Below are 14870 nucleotides of genomic sequence, written 5' to 3'. Positions count from 1 at the left end.
CCTCTGTGCTCCCAGGTGATCCTAGGTATGGGTGCAAACGCCACCGCTGTCCCAAACACCACGGCGAGGGCGGTGAGCAGCCCCCCGACGGGGGCGCACATCCTCATCGGCTGGGGCCGCAGTGGGGACTTCGGCAGCAAATGCCCGCAGGCGTGCGAGCCCACGGTGGGTGTCAGGGTGGTCGCCACTCAGAGCAGCAGGGCAGCCTGGAGCTGGCGGGCGGTGCAAGCCCGGAGGCCCCGCATTTCTCAGCACTCTGGGTGAGGTCGAGCCGCTCTCACCACTGCAAATGTCAAAGGCCACCTGGTTCTTAAACAGCGTGCGGCCCTCTGAAGAAATCCTGGAAGAAAGTGAAAAGGAAGGGTTACGAGTCAGGATGTGTCGTAATAACGCCTGCTTTCTGTTTGCTCAATATCCCCCCGTGGCTCTCCTCTCACCCCATCCCCAGCCACGGACTCTGTGTGCTGAGGAGAAGAGAGTGGTGGGGACATAGAGGGCTTCCTGTGGGGACAGCCCCACACAGACACCGCATCCCAGGGTTACAGGAGTCAGGGCTTCCTGGTCCTCAGGTGGGCCCGGAACGCAGGACAGACACAGGGACCCAGACCAGGGAGACAAATGCCTGCCTGGCCGCCCAGCCTCCTCCCTGTGCGGGCACTGTGTCCAGCTGGTAACGCGATGGGAAGGTAGGGAACGGAACCAGGGTTTCAGTTTCCCTCGGAGACTCCAGCTTCCCAATTCCTGTAATACTCATGGAGGCTGACAGCCAGAACTAAAGACTGGAGAGCTGCACGGAGGCTGAAATGTGAGAGGTCACACACAGACACACACACAGGCGTATGTGCAAGTACACACGTATGCACGCATACGGATATGCAGGCCTACAGACGCGCATGCATCCAGACACACACACATGCACGCACGCATGTCCCGGTCATGCAGGAGGAGCTGACCTCCTGCAGGGGACAGGGCCACCCCGATGGCCTCACCCCTCCAGCCTCACCGCAAAAGTCGGCCTGTCATGGAAACTGGTCATGGCCTCTGATCTGTCACCGAGACGAAGCACCTCATGGAAAGAACAGGCCTGTGCTGAACAGAGAAACTGTGGGGCTGGGGGTCCTCAGATCTCCTGGCACCCACGCTCTGACCCTGCCCCACGACTGCCTGGAGTCCCGGCCTCCCGCCTGCTCAGCCCCGTGCACCATCTGCAAGGGTCCCTGCGGGGAGCTGCAGGGCAGCCCTGCTCCACGTCAGTGAGCTGGGGTGATGAGGGTTTGCCCCTGACCCAAGGCCCCACCAGGATCCCAGTGAGACTGTGAGATGGGCTTGTTCCCGCCTTCTCAGGGGGAGGTTGAAGCAAAACGTCGGCCTGAACAGAGGCAGGACGCTTGCCAGCCACATCTGGGGAATATAATTAAGCTACAGCAGAACCACTGCACTTCGCAGATGTGCTGCCCTGCGGGGCCCACACGGAATCCACGGGCATGCAACGGGCTCCTCGACTGAGTACCCCCTCTGCTGCAAAATGGTGAAGCAGCTGCCTCCCCGACACCCCTCTCCCCTCCCCCACAGGCCCTGGGAGTCAGCCATGCTCACATCGTCCTCTTCCTTCAACTCCCACCAAGCCAACCCCCCTCCAGGTCTACCAGTCCTACTGACACCCCCGGGCCCTCCCTCTCTAGAACCTTCCCCTGCACCCATCACCACTGTCAGCATCCTGACCACCATCCCTCAGGACGCCTGAGGGGCAGCCAGCTCCCTGACTCCCTCTCCAGCCGGCCTCTCCCGGCTCCGGCTCCCTGGGGACCCCACAATAGGCCACAGGGCAGCACCTGTGCAGCCACCTGCCGTGTTGCCCTCTGACACATCAGGCCAAACCAAACCTCCCAAGAGGGTTTGGGGAGAAGGTCCGGCTTCCTGTTTGCCTGGTTAAGTCACTGCCTCCAGGGAGCCCTCCTGCTCCTTCCTATTCTGCCTGGAAAGTCACCTCTCACACCCCGGTGTCCTTCTCTGGCCCCCAAAGCCTAGCAGGGAGCGTGGCTCACCCTCCACAGCGCTCTGGGGTCTTTTTATTTTTAATTTACTTTTTATGTGTATGTACAGGCCACTACCACCCCCTTCACAAAGGAAGGACTCATGGGGGACTTTCACGGTGAGCACTTGCCACTGGGGAGATGCTGGGCAAGGGCCAGACACCAGGGGCCAAGCCTCATCTGCCCGCCCACCTTCCCTGCTCAGGCACCCACTCTGCACCTCCTCCCCCCAGCTCGAAGGCTGCCTGGCAGGGCTCCCCATCCACCCAGTATCTGTTCTCCACCCCAACACGCCTATTGGCTCGTGAAGTCAGGGAGCACACTAAGTCCATCTTTTCCTCCAGGGACTGGCCCATCCTGGGTGGAGACGGGCACCTCTTTTTGACAAAGGGCCGGATGGGCATTATTTTCAGCTTTTTGATTCCTAGAGCCTCCGTCCCAGCTACTCGAGCCCAGCGTGGTAGCTCAAAAGCAACCACAGATGACGTGTGAATGGATGAGCATGGCCGTTTGCCAACGTAACTATTTACAGGATGGGCACTGGGCTGCAGGCCAAGCCCTGCGCTGGGGGCCCAGGGGGACGGCCAGCCCAGACACCCAGTGGCAAAGGCACGATCCAGGCTAAACACAACACCGGATGCACCAGGAGGCCAAGGAGGCCAGGAGGGGAAGGAGAGAGAGAGCTGCCTCATGGGGTAGCCGTGAGCGCTCACGCTCCGCAGAGCCAGCTCGTAGAGGCACCCACCGTGTGGGTCACAGTCACCCTCGGCCGGGGCCCTGGTGGGGACTCTGCTCTCCTGCCCTTAGCAGGGGAGTGAGGTACAAGGTGGCTCCAGAAGCCCAGGCCAGGTGAGGGGTTCCCGATGTGACCCACTCAGCAAGCAACCCCCGAGTGTCCAGTGAACACTAAATACACCGCAGCAATCCTACACAGCCCGCAGGACGCCCAGGCCCTGGCGAGGGCTCTTTGCGTGGATGATGCTACTGGCTTGGGGTGCACCAGCCACCCGCCTAGCTCGTTCCCGGGTCCATTTCCGCCACTACCAGTCTACTCGAAGCCGTGCCCACCCCACCCCACCTCCCATCCTGACCTCTCCACAGCCTCCCACCCCTTTAACCCTGCTTCCGTTCTTGCTGCCTGGGGTAGAGATTGCTAGCTTCCTGTCCCAGCATCCACATCCCTTCATTCTCACTAACAGAATCTTGATTTTACCTAGGAGGGCAGTGTGGCCAGCTAACCATGTCTCCCAGCTCCCCTGGCAGCAGTCCTGGCCAAAGAACTGTAGGACAGAAGTTATTAGGTAGGAATTCCAGGAAAGCTCTCTAAAGGAGGCTGACTCAGCTAGTGTTGGCTTTTTTTTTTTGGTCTTCAGCCTTTCCTCCTTTTGCTGCTGGAACTCAAATTTGATGGCTGGACCTCTGCCAGCCACCTTGTGAACATGAAGATAAGAGTCTCATTCTGAGAACAGCCAAGTGGAAACCCAGAAGAACTGGGGACCCTCACAACATACTGGAGACTTTACACCTGCTTTCTTCTGCCTACCTCTAGACTGGATACTAAACTACTAATCTTTTTAAATGACTGTTTTTTCAGATCTTTGTTACCAGCAGTCAGATACAATTCCAAACAGATACAACCTCCCTGTCACACATTTATTACCAAACAGCAGCAGCAGACAGAATAAAGTTTTTAATGTAAAGCAGAGCATATCCTTTCCCTACGTGAAACACTTCTCACTCAGATTAAACCCAAGCGCACAACCTTGGCTGACCTTCTATCCAGCCTCTCTTGTTTCATGTTCCCTCCACCTTTCTGTCCCAGCCATTTCTGGACATGCGGAGCCTGGCCCATCTGCAAGGCTGTCTTCCCACTGCTTGGCAAAGCACTTCAGAACATTTCCAAATGTGTCTGTACCAGAGATCACGTGTGTAAATCCCACGGCACAGTCTCATTCATTTACCAGAGAAGACTTTCTCTCTGTATGATTGATCAGTGACTGGCAGTGCCTCCCCAAAGGTTCTCTGCTCCGAGCTCCCAAACAGGTAAGGTTTCTAGGAATGCTCCAAATCAGGGCAAGGAGAAGCTCAGTGGCTGTCGGGGTCCGAGCGGAGTGAGGGGTGAACAGGCAGAGCTCAGAGGATTTCTACCACTCTGGAGTGAGACGCCGATGTGGAGGAGGGGACAAGATATATGGAAACTCTATGTACTTTCTGCTCAACGTCACTATGACTCTAAAACTGCTCTCAAATAGAAAGTTTAGTTAAAAAAACCCACAACACACCAGCTCAGAGAGGTCTTTCCTGAGCACAAAAGGAGCATGTGTGCCCACAGCCTGCAGTGCCCTTTTGGCTGCGGGGCACAGATGTGAGGCCCACTGGGATGTTTCATTTCCCCTCAAACATCAGCATGGAGCCCAGTCTCTGTTGGAGGGAAATGGTTTGCAAGGATCCAACAGCAAGAACAAATTCCTACTTCGGTAGCTGACAGGAGTCACTCTCCTCCGGGACATCCCATGACACGCACTGCAACCAGCTTAGAACCCAGATGTGGGAGATGCGAGAACCCCTCTTTGGAAACCGGTGCCCAGAACACAGAGATTGATCTCAACTCCCTCCTCACACCCAGTAAAATTCTGACACCCTCAAAGGACATAAACCCATACGGATAAAAATGGGGAGAGGGTGATAGCCCATGCGGACGTTAACAAACCTGGGAAACTAGAAAGAAAACAGATGAGCGTAAGCAGTGGTGTACCGGCAAACCTTAACAACTGGCTCTCCAAGGGGGCAGGGTGCCCTGCTTTGTAGTGTATGCCGATCCCTGGGGTGTAAATGCCGCTTTCGAGCTTCCAACATGATGTCACTGAACACAGGGATAGGACGAGATGCACGGTAGCACACCAGTGCACGGTAATTTCACCACACAGATACAACAGGCATGTGGCCTCAAGAGCAGGTAATAGTACAGGAAATAGTAAAAGGCACAGGAAGCAGTGGGTTTTGAGTATGTTTACCTTCACTTGTATTTTTTTTTTTTTTTTTGCTGTACGCAGGCCTCTCACTGTTGTGGCCTCTCCCGCTGCGGAGCACAAGCTCCGGACGCGCAGGCTCAGTGGCCATGGCTCACAGGCCCAGCCGCTCTGCGGCATGTGGGATCTTTCCGGACTGGGGCACGAACCCACGTCCCCTGCACCGGCGGGCAGACTGTCAACCACTACGCCACCAGGGAAGCCTCCCTTCACTTGTATTTTTAATACAATTTATTTAAGTCCACCTAATTTAGTGTTTGATAATGGCTGTGTTCACTAGCACACCACTGCTAGTAATTAACTGCCGTTGTGGACAAACAGAGCTGAACCCGGAGCCTGTGAGAGGAGAAGTCACAAAGAAACCTGAGAACATGAAAGCGACCTTAGAAATTAAAATCTTGATTAAGGCAACAAAACGTTCAGCTGAAGGATTGGAAGATAAAATTGAGGAGGTTTCCTAATAGTTGAACAATGTGGCAGAGAGAAACACAGGGAGAGAAAAGAGAAGAAAGCTAGAAGATGGATTCAGGAGACCCATGTCTAACTGACAGGAGTTCCAGAAGAGAGTGAGAATACAAGAAGTTACCAGAGAAATAATAACAAGAAAATGTCCAGAATAAAAAACCCACAGGTTTATAGAATGGAAGGGCCCAGCAGTGCAGTGAATGAAGAAAGACTGCAGTAGAGCCCTGGGAGACAAAGGGGGAGATTCTGAAAGCTTCCAGAGAGAAAACGGGCTCCAGACAATGACCTCTCAAGAGCCACGCCAACAGCTAGGAGGCAGCACAATGCCTTTAAAGTCTCAAAGGAGGAGGATTGCTCATGCAGACCCAAATCAAACCCAGTTATCAGTCACTGGAGTGTAGCACAGAAACATGTCCCAAGCATGAAAGTTCTTAGAACTTCTACCTCCCTTACATCCTTTCTCAGAAAGCTACTGAAGGACTCACGCCACCAAAACAAGGGAGCTGTTTCCCTGGTCTTCCCGAGAAGGAAGAAGAGCTGGGGGACAAGAGACAGGGTGTGCTCCGTGGAGAAGGGGTGCAGGGGGCAGGAGACAGAGGCCGAGCGGGTGCAGGAGAGCTCGTGCAGAGTTACCGTGGGTTTGTGTGCTGAAATATGAGGGGAGCCTGAGGATGAGTGAGCGACACATTCATCGATGAAAAATGAAGCACACACACTCAAAATGAAGCAGTTACTAACCCCAGAGAAAGCAAAAGTGAAACTTGAAAGGAAATGTGATCAAAGCATACTTATTATGGCCCAGCTTTGAGCAATACTGACATGGCACCAATAACAAAAACCGTGGAGCGGGCTTCCCAGGTGGCGCAGTGGTTGAGAGTCCGCCTGCCGATGCAGGGGATGTGGGTTCGTGCCCCGGTCCGGGAGGATCCCACATGCCGCGGGGCCATGGCCGCTGAGCCTGAGAGTCCGGAGCCTGTGCTCCGCAACGGGAGAGGCCACAACAGTGAGAGGCCCGCATACCGCAAAAAAAAAAAGAAAAAAAGAAAAAAAGTGGAGCAACGTCACTGGGAGGGTGGGGGAGGGGTGAGTGAAGGAGGACGTCAGAGAACCCCAATCCTCACCTTCCACGGTAACACAGGATCTAAAATAGCCAATGCAGGAAATATCTGTACAAGCACTTTGAAGGAATATTACCCAAAATGGCTAAAACAGTCGCAGCTCACTGTCTCAGGGACAAAGCGACAAGACCGGAGCTCCTGTCTTCTCTCATAAGCTGTAATTATTTCAAGTTAAAATCATGCGCATTAATTGCTCTGATAAAAGCTAATTAAATTTTTTAAAGAAATCAATGCTTTGATTCTTTGTAGCCTGGAAGACAGCAGTTCAGTGGGTGGAGAAGCAGGGGACATGGCCCCCTACAGGCAGCCATCCCAAGGACCAGGCAGAGCAAGATGTGCTTATGCAGCCACACTGGGGTTCATACATTTTTGCAGAAATAGGATTATTCACCAAGCGGCAGAAGTGCCCTGAGCAGCAGAACAGCAGTTAGTGTAAAATGAAGCTTCGACAGTGCCCAGCAAGGGGACCTGGCCTCCCATCCCTTCACTCGCCCCGGATCACCCCCCAACCCCAGTCTCTGCATTTGCCGCTCCCTCCTCCAGAACAGTCTGCGACCCCCCCACCCCGCTTCCCCACCCAGGAGCTCCTGGTAGCTGGCTCCTTCCCACATGCACTCTGGCCCCAAGGCCACCTCCATCCTCCTCCTGCTTTATTTTCTTCATAGCATGAGTAGGGGGGCTTGAAAATGCTCAGTGATGTGTTCCCTTCTAGGGCCGGCAGAACCAGAGGAAATACAAACATCCCAGTTAGAAGACTAAGGCCAGAGCTGGAGAGAACCAAGGTGAGGCCCCCGTGGCGGAAAGTTTCGCACACATCATAGCCAGAAGGAACAGAAATTGAGAATGGATTCACAACTCCAGGACAGGCTGAGCTGCCCTAACAAATGGGCCCAGTGAGTTTCAGCGGAGGCGGGTGGAAGGGCCAGTCTCTCTCCTACCGGGAGAGCAGGTGCAGGAATGGCCGCTGTGCACACGGGCTGCTCACGCTGGTTTAGGTGAGAAGGGAAAACATGCTTCTTAATCGCCTTGAGCCTGTACCAACCCAGGCACTGTGGTTAAGGAACAGGGCGGGTGTTGAACTAGCCAGGTGGCCACTCGCTCCCAGCCATTCCCAGGCCCGCCCTGCCCACGGCAGCCTGAGGACGGGCACGAGTTCTTTCTGCAGAAGCTACCCGGCATGGGCTTCATCCAGCCTGCAACTGTCTTAACCTCATCAGCAGGCGCCAGATTCCCGATGGCCTGAATCAGACCCTGCGTCTCGTCCCCAAATTGTCTTTAAAAAAAATCCACACGAATAGCCAAAGGTCAGGAGGGTCCATGCCACACACAGTCGACTCCTCTCTGGGGAAGGGGTGTGGGGGATGCATGTTTTGCTTTATGATATTGGAAGGGTTTGATGTTTGTCCTTTTTCAATAGCATGCATTGTTCCGTATGATTTAAAAGTGCTAAGCAAAGCACACAGCACACTCACACAGACACACAGCCACGGTGCACTCAACCGGGAACGCTGGCTCGGCGATCGCTGTCGCGTTAAGAATCGAAGCCTTAAATGTTCAAATGGAAACAACTGGACAAAGTGCCCACCCTCTGGCTTTCGTGGGCACTTCTGCTGGGAGCCAAGTGTCAGGAGTGTGCATTTGGCCTCCCCCATGTGAAAGTGTCACAGTGAGACAGGGGCCCATTAGAAAGACAGGGTCATACGATGTCACACCCGTTACCTACACGTAATTGTGCTGGTTCAGGAGGAGTGCATGACCCCACTTTAAATGTCAGGAGAATGGAACCCAGAGGGGTCTCTGAACCCGGCACTCAGGGGCCTGTCGGTGCCTGTCACGCAGCAGCTTTCCACCTGAGCGACCCTGAATCAAGTCAGGGGGTTGGGGCAGAGAAAATAGGGTAAGGGCTATTTCATGAAACCGTACAGACATCTGTGTACGTACGCTTGTGTGTGTGCATACGTGTATTGTGTACCTGTGCACATATACACATATATGTGTGCACCTTTAAGTGTGTATCGGAGTATATGTGTGCACGTATGCATCTCTGCGTGACCTGTATATGTGTGCATTCATGTATGTGTACACGTGTCGTTTGTATACATGTATCTATGTGTTCATTCATGCATGCACACACCTGTAGGTGTGTGCATATGCAACTGTGTCTGTTCATGTGTGCCTGTGTGTGTGTGTACGTGTGTATGTGCATGCCCATACAGTGTGTGTGCTCTCTGTGGCAGCACAGAAATCCCGACCTAGCACTGCATTCCTAGATGTGACCAGTGACGAAAGGCTAGGGTCCATTAAGGCAGGAACCATGGGCCGAGGGTACTGTCTGGGGTCTGTCACGCCTACCCACACCTTGGCTTCCCTTTCTGGGACCAGCCGTCTGTAGGGTCACAGAGGGGACACCACTCACTACCCCATGGAAGGCGTCAATACTGGCATCAACAACAGGATGCTAAACCAATGTTCAAAGCGTCCCCACTGGCATCCCCTGGAAACCCATGAAAGGGGAGCTCAGGTGACAGCTGTGGACAACTACTGGGGGAGCCTGTTGACGCTTCTTGTCTATGGGGTTTGCCCAGACAGGGCAGGTGAAGCCCCACTTACCCTCTAGGCCCTGTGGCCAGGACAGCGGAAGACACACAGCTAAATATACCTTCCCCTCCCAGCCAGGAGCAGACAACACAAGAGCCACCCTAAGACTATGCCCTGCCAGTGCTGGTGCCGGGCCCAGTGTCCCCATCGCCAGGCTGGCCCCCACCCTAGGCTCCCCTCCCCTACCCCAGTCCCCAGCCCCGCCCCCAGGCTGCACCCCACCCTCAGCTCCTCTCCCTACCCAATCCCCCAGCCCCAGCCCCAGGCTGTGCTCCCCCCCACTCCCCTCCCCACCCTCAGTGCTGTCCTCCCCCACCCCTGGCTGTGGTGCTGATGTCACCACCTTGCCAAATGGCCTTGCCCCCTCAGGAATCAGGAATCAGGTTTCAGAAGCTCTCTGTGTCACACACACAGCAAACAGTTTTTTGTTTCAACTTCAGTTTCCCCAGGACTTAGAATGGATCCCAGGAGCCAGGTTCAGCCTTAGAGCTGAGGCCAGCTGGACGCTCCCCGCTTCCCCAATGGAAAAGCGTCCAGGACACCGGCTTTCTCCTCCAGCCGCCCCGCAGGGGCAAACAAGCTGGTCAGGATGTCCCGACACACCTTAACCCTCGTTCTCTCACCTAAACCCAGGCACGCGTGTGTCACAAATGTGCCGATGGAAGCCAGGAAGGAGCAAAAGGGCGGCAGGGTGACAGATGTACAAACCAACCAGTTACTCAGCCATCAATCAGCAGTGATGATGCTGAGAAGGGCACTCGCAGGGCAGCGGGGATCCTGAAGCACAAAGGCCAGAGGAGGGAGGGACCACACCACCTTGTGCGACATCATTCTACCCTTCACAGTCGCACTGTCTCTTCAGAGGGCGTGCGGCACCCTCGCAGAGCGTGTGCATGGGTCTCTGAGCCCGGACTGCTTGGCACCAGGGAATATAAAAGAACCTTCCTCCCCTGGCCTGATTCTTCCCGTCGGCCCACCCCCAGGGAGGAATGTCTGTTGTCCAGGGGCTGCTGGCGTCATAGGGAGCTCAGCTCCAGATGTGCCCCCAGGCTTGTTTCCCCAGGGCTGGAGGACACCGTGTGCACCAGGAGATATTTTAAATGCCAGCAAAACTGGTGCTTCAGTCCCCAGTTTGACCTGTACAGAGAGCAAACTTAGATAAATGATACTGTTGAAAAGCTCTGCCTTAACTGGAATTTATTTGCCTTCTTAATTTTCTCCTTACCTTATAAAACTCTCCTACCTTCCAAAGCAACGCCAAGGGTGCTTAATTCCAGCCATAAAGAAGTGTAAATTAAAATGAAATACCTATTTATCCCCCACGAGACAGAGAAATTTAAGATTGCTGCTAGGGGTGCTGGTGAAGGGTTGGAGGATTTCTGAGGGCGATTCTGAATTTCCAAATGGCTCCTGCTTCCTAGCTAGTCTTGGGCAGCTATCCTATGGACCAGCCCAGTGTGCAGAGCCATGTGGACGAGGACAGCCCAAAAGGGCACCTGGAAGGATGTGCCTCCAGCGGGGGGGGGGGGGGTGCTAGTTAACAGACACGTGTAGGACACTGAAGAAGCTAGGCAGGAACCACCAGGAAGCACACTGCACCCTGACCACATGGAAAGGCAAGGGCAAAACAGCTGGCCAAGATGACCCGTGTGTGTCCAGGGAGGAGGTGCCAGTCCACATACACGTACGCACACACACACACACACGGATGCACACACGGACACAGACACACATGGATACAGACACACATGGACATAACACACAGAGATACACAGGCGCACATATAGACACACACGGACACAGACATACATCCAACTGTTAACAGTGATTATCTCTGGGGAGGGAGAACGGCCAGGGAACTCACTTTTTTAATGTTTGTTTTTAAAACAGTGAATCATGTTTATAATATTTTGTAAAAAATTAATACGTTAAAAATGTATGTCTCCTCTACACTAGACTCAAGTCAGTGAACAAATATTACATCCAGCACATCAACCTGTGCAGTGGTATGTAATGTTCCACAACCCAGCCCATTTCTTGGTGTCTATTCTTACCATTTTATTTTTTTGCCCTTTTGCACTTACATAGAAATGAGAAGGGGCTTCTTTTCCTGCACATACTTCATGCTTTTTATGACCACAGGGTAAAAGTAACAGAAGTCTATCCTTGCCATTTCTTTGCCCTTTTTGCATTTACATAACAATGAGAAGTGGCTTCTTTTCCTGCATATACTTCATGCTTTTTGTGACCACAAGGTAAAAGTGAGAGTCTACCCTCTAAGACTTTCACATTGGAATTCTCTAGCAACTCAATACAGTGCTGAACAGAAGAAACCACCCTTGTTTTCAATTACCTTAGGTCCAAAGATTCCAAAATATTTCTTTAAAATAAAGTGTTCAGCAAACAAAATCCAAAGACAAATGATCTAGAGGAAAAAAACTAGGAAAAAACACTTGTAACATAAATGCCAGGGACTGGAATTCCTAATAAGTGCAGTGATCTAATAAACTACAGAAAGAAAAGACCTAATAAACTACAGAGCCCTGGCCAAACAGAGCAGGTAATTAAAAATGTATATGTATATAACCAGCCAATAAACACAGAAAGTGTTAAGTACCCCTAGAAGCGAAGCTGTGTTCATTAAACGTCCCCCCCCAAAACTGGCATCACAAGTCCTCGTGACTGCCACGCATGGCAGACACCAAAGACTACGCTGGCAGCAGGTGTGTGGAGAAGCTAGAGCAGAAATGACGACCCCGCCAGCTAATCCACAATACATGAGTAGCATAAAAAGATGAAGGGAAGGTAGGGGCTTACTTTTTGTTTTTACAAATTAAACTGGCATTTCTCTTTCCTCTAAAACTGGAAATACACGGTTGACCACGTATTAATTGACCAAAATTAAGATTAATCATAAAATGACTCAGCTTCAGGGCAGATGACACGGACAGCCATCTTTTTACACCAGACATCACTGATGACCGCCCCCATCCCCAAAACAGAAGATGGAGCATTTCAGTGCCTAGAGCAGGGGCCTGCAACCCAGAAAGGGGGCAGGGGAAGGAGCACGGGGCAGAAAGGCAGTGGGGGAAGAAAAACAAACAGGCAGTGCCCCTACTGCCCTGTAGGCTTCCCTCAAGCCAGCCCCAAGGGGCAGCGGCCAAGTCCAGATCTTTGCCCCTAAGATAGCACAGGGACCAAGGACCAATCTTCGGCTGGATCCCACTGAGGCTTCTACAAGGGGTCAGCTTTGCTAATCTGCGAGACAGACTGAGAAACAAAGGGATTTTACCTGTATCTCGTGCCTCTTGAAACTTCCCAATTGTTTCTAGGAAGGAGTCTTCAGAAATCTTGACTCTGAAAATAATGGGAAATGGGAATATTTAAACAGTTAAACTGTCCACATAAACTCAGCATCACTTCTGGAAAGGCAGAGAACAAACTCCTGCCTTCAATTCTGGAGCCCCGAAGCTGACGCTCTGACCCAAGATGGCTTGGCACTTGTTCACTTGTGCAAACAGGAGGAGGCAGGGACTGTGCAACTGCTCACCCAGGAACAAAGGAAGTGAAACCTGTTGGTCACCCAGGTGCCAGAGCTGGTCCCCAACCACTGACCACCACCACTTCCCTGCAGAATAAGCTGTTCAAATACAAGCCAGAGTCACTGTCAGCTGCAAGTCCATCAATCAAAAAAGTATCATCTGGGCTTCCTTGGTGGCACAGTGGTTGAGAGTCCGCCTGCCGATGCAGGGGACATGGGTTCGTGCCCCGGTCCAGGAAGATCCCACATGCCGCGGAGCGGCTGGGCTCGTGAGCCATGGCCACTGAGACTGCGCGTCCGGAGCCTGTGCTCCGCAACGGGAGAGGCCCGCATACCGCAAAAAAAAAAAAAAAAAAAAGTATCATCTACTGGCTACTGACTTCAGATATGTATCCTTTAGAATTCATCTTCATTGAAATCCAAAGGCACCAGGCGATGAAGGAAAAAGAGATACAGATAACATATTCACGAGAAAATGATTTCCTAAAAAACCCATTTAATTCCCTTTTTCTTTGATTATTATTTTTAAGCCAAACAGAAGAATGTCCACAGTGGTATAGCAAGTTTCTATATTGTATTTGTTACCCCTTCCCAGTGCAGGATAGAGCCCTCAAAATAGGAATCCCCAAGTCCAGGAAGATCACAAACTATCAGACACAGAGAATCAAAACTGCAAAACCAGAGGTCACAGTGTAGGATTAACGAAGGTTTAGAGGCTGGTTAAATGGATGCTGACGCCTCTACGACTGCAAATGATCCAACATATTTTTTAAACCTCAGAATCAAGCTCTAGCATTTTTTTGTGGTGGGAATTATTTTTTTCTTTTGCTTCAAGGGTTTATACAATTATTGCCATTTTTCTGAAGACAGCTGAGAAGTAGGAGATGCTCCTTGGAAACACCACTGATGCCCCATCTCTCCCACACAGTGCCCCCACACCCCGGGGAGTGGGACCATCATGCCTGCAGCCCAGACACCAGTTTGTACCCCATTCTTACATGTCCACCCAAGCACACAGTTTCCAGGGCCACCCAGGGTCCCTCAGTGCCCAACAACTCAAGTCAGCAGATGAGACCTCAAAGTGACCGGCAGAAATGGTTAGGATTCACCCGCCTCACTGTGATGTACTGCCTAAGACTGGGTCTGGGTCTTTCCCACAGAAGCGACTGCTTCTGATGGCCAATTTATAAGCAAAACTATCTTCAGATGAGCAAGCAGGTAAGTGTCCTAGAAAAAGTTATGTCCACGCAAGACACAGAACCTATGTCTTCTGTTTAAATGCTCTTCTGGGCGAGCAGCTGACACAACCGATGGACAGGCAGTGGGAAAACCCAATGAACTATGGCATTTACCCGTTCACACGGGGCTTTCCTAGCACATGGGCAGGCGGGGCCCAGCAGCCACTGGGGACTGCTGAGAACTCTTAAGGAAAAAAGAAAGTGAGTCACCCATAAGTAAGAGGTTTAGATAAATAATGTGAATACTAAGAATTTTAAAACCAAAACACTTCTCTCTTCTAGAGACTCAATAAGTCTTTGTCACTTTACTAAATAAAAGCCCAGAGCTGCTTGTTCTGTGGTTGGACAAGGTGCGTTATCATATTCACCCTGATTTCATGGTTTTGAGCAACAAGTGGCAGCAAGCTAGGGTACCTGTGTGTGTGTCCTAATCACCTCACACAATGCACTTGGACACTGGGGTCCTCATTTTCTGCCTTCCAGCCAAGTCTCCATATCTACCCTCCATCAAAGAGCTTCTAGCCCCCAGGCTCCTGAGCGAAAATGCTGGCTTCTGGCTCAGTCAACCGTGAGGCCCTGAGGGCCCCCAGTTGTCTGCACCCTTTACCACAGCAATTTCTCTCCTTTCCCAACATAAAAACCCACAGGCTATAATTAGTTATCACCATACTGAAGAATGCAAAAGACATGCTCTGTATGCAACTACTAACCATATCATTCTGACTACGCATCTCCTCTGACTATGCAAACCTGCTTAGAATGCACATAACGTACAATCCATTTGCAAAAGAAAGGAATGGCATCAGTCAGAAGAGAGATAAGTGTTTTCCTCTGGTACACGGAGGAAC

General features: G+C 52.0%; 1 protein-coding gene across 4 annotated transcripts in view; it reads right to left on the bottom strand.

The window, feature by feature from the left end:
* SEMA4D (semaphorin 4D) overlaps nt 1-14870 on the bottom strand; it is a 121825-nt gene that overhangs the window by 36067 nt on the left and 70888 nt on the right. For 3 of the 4 annotated variants that reach the window (XM_081237866.1, XM_081237863.1, XM_081237864.1), the window contains exons 2-3: nt 12536-12600; nt 2-340 (exon numbers count right to left, since the gene is read on the bottom strand). In XM_081237866.1, the coding sequence (XP_081093992.1) occupies nt 2-107 (106 nt within the window). In that variant the 5' untranslated portion in view covers nt 108-340; nt 12536-12600. The remainder of the gene's footprint in view (nt 1; nt 341-12535; nt 12601-14870) is intronic. The other variant, XM_081237865.1, reaches the window with a different exon arrangement.

The sequence above is a fragment of the Mesoplodon bidens genome, assembly GCF_964165515.1.
Source record: "Mesoplodon bidens genome assembly, chromosome: 6".
NCBI classification, from domain to species: Eukaryota; Metazoa; Chordata; class Mammalia; order Artiodactyla; family Ziphiidae; genus Mesoplodon; species Mesoplodon bidens.
The sequence above is the reverse complement of the archived record's forward strand: the minus strand, read 5'-3'. Positions and strand labels throughout refer to the sequence as shown.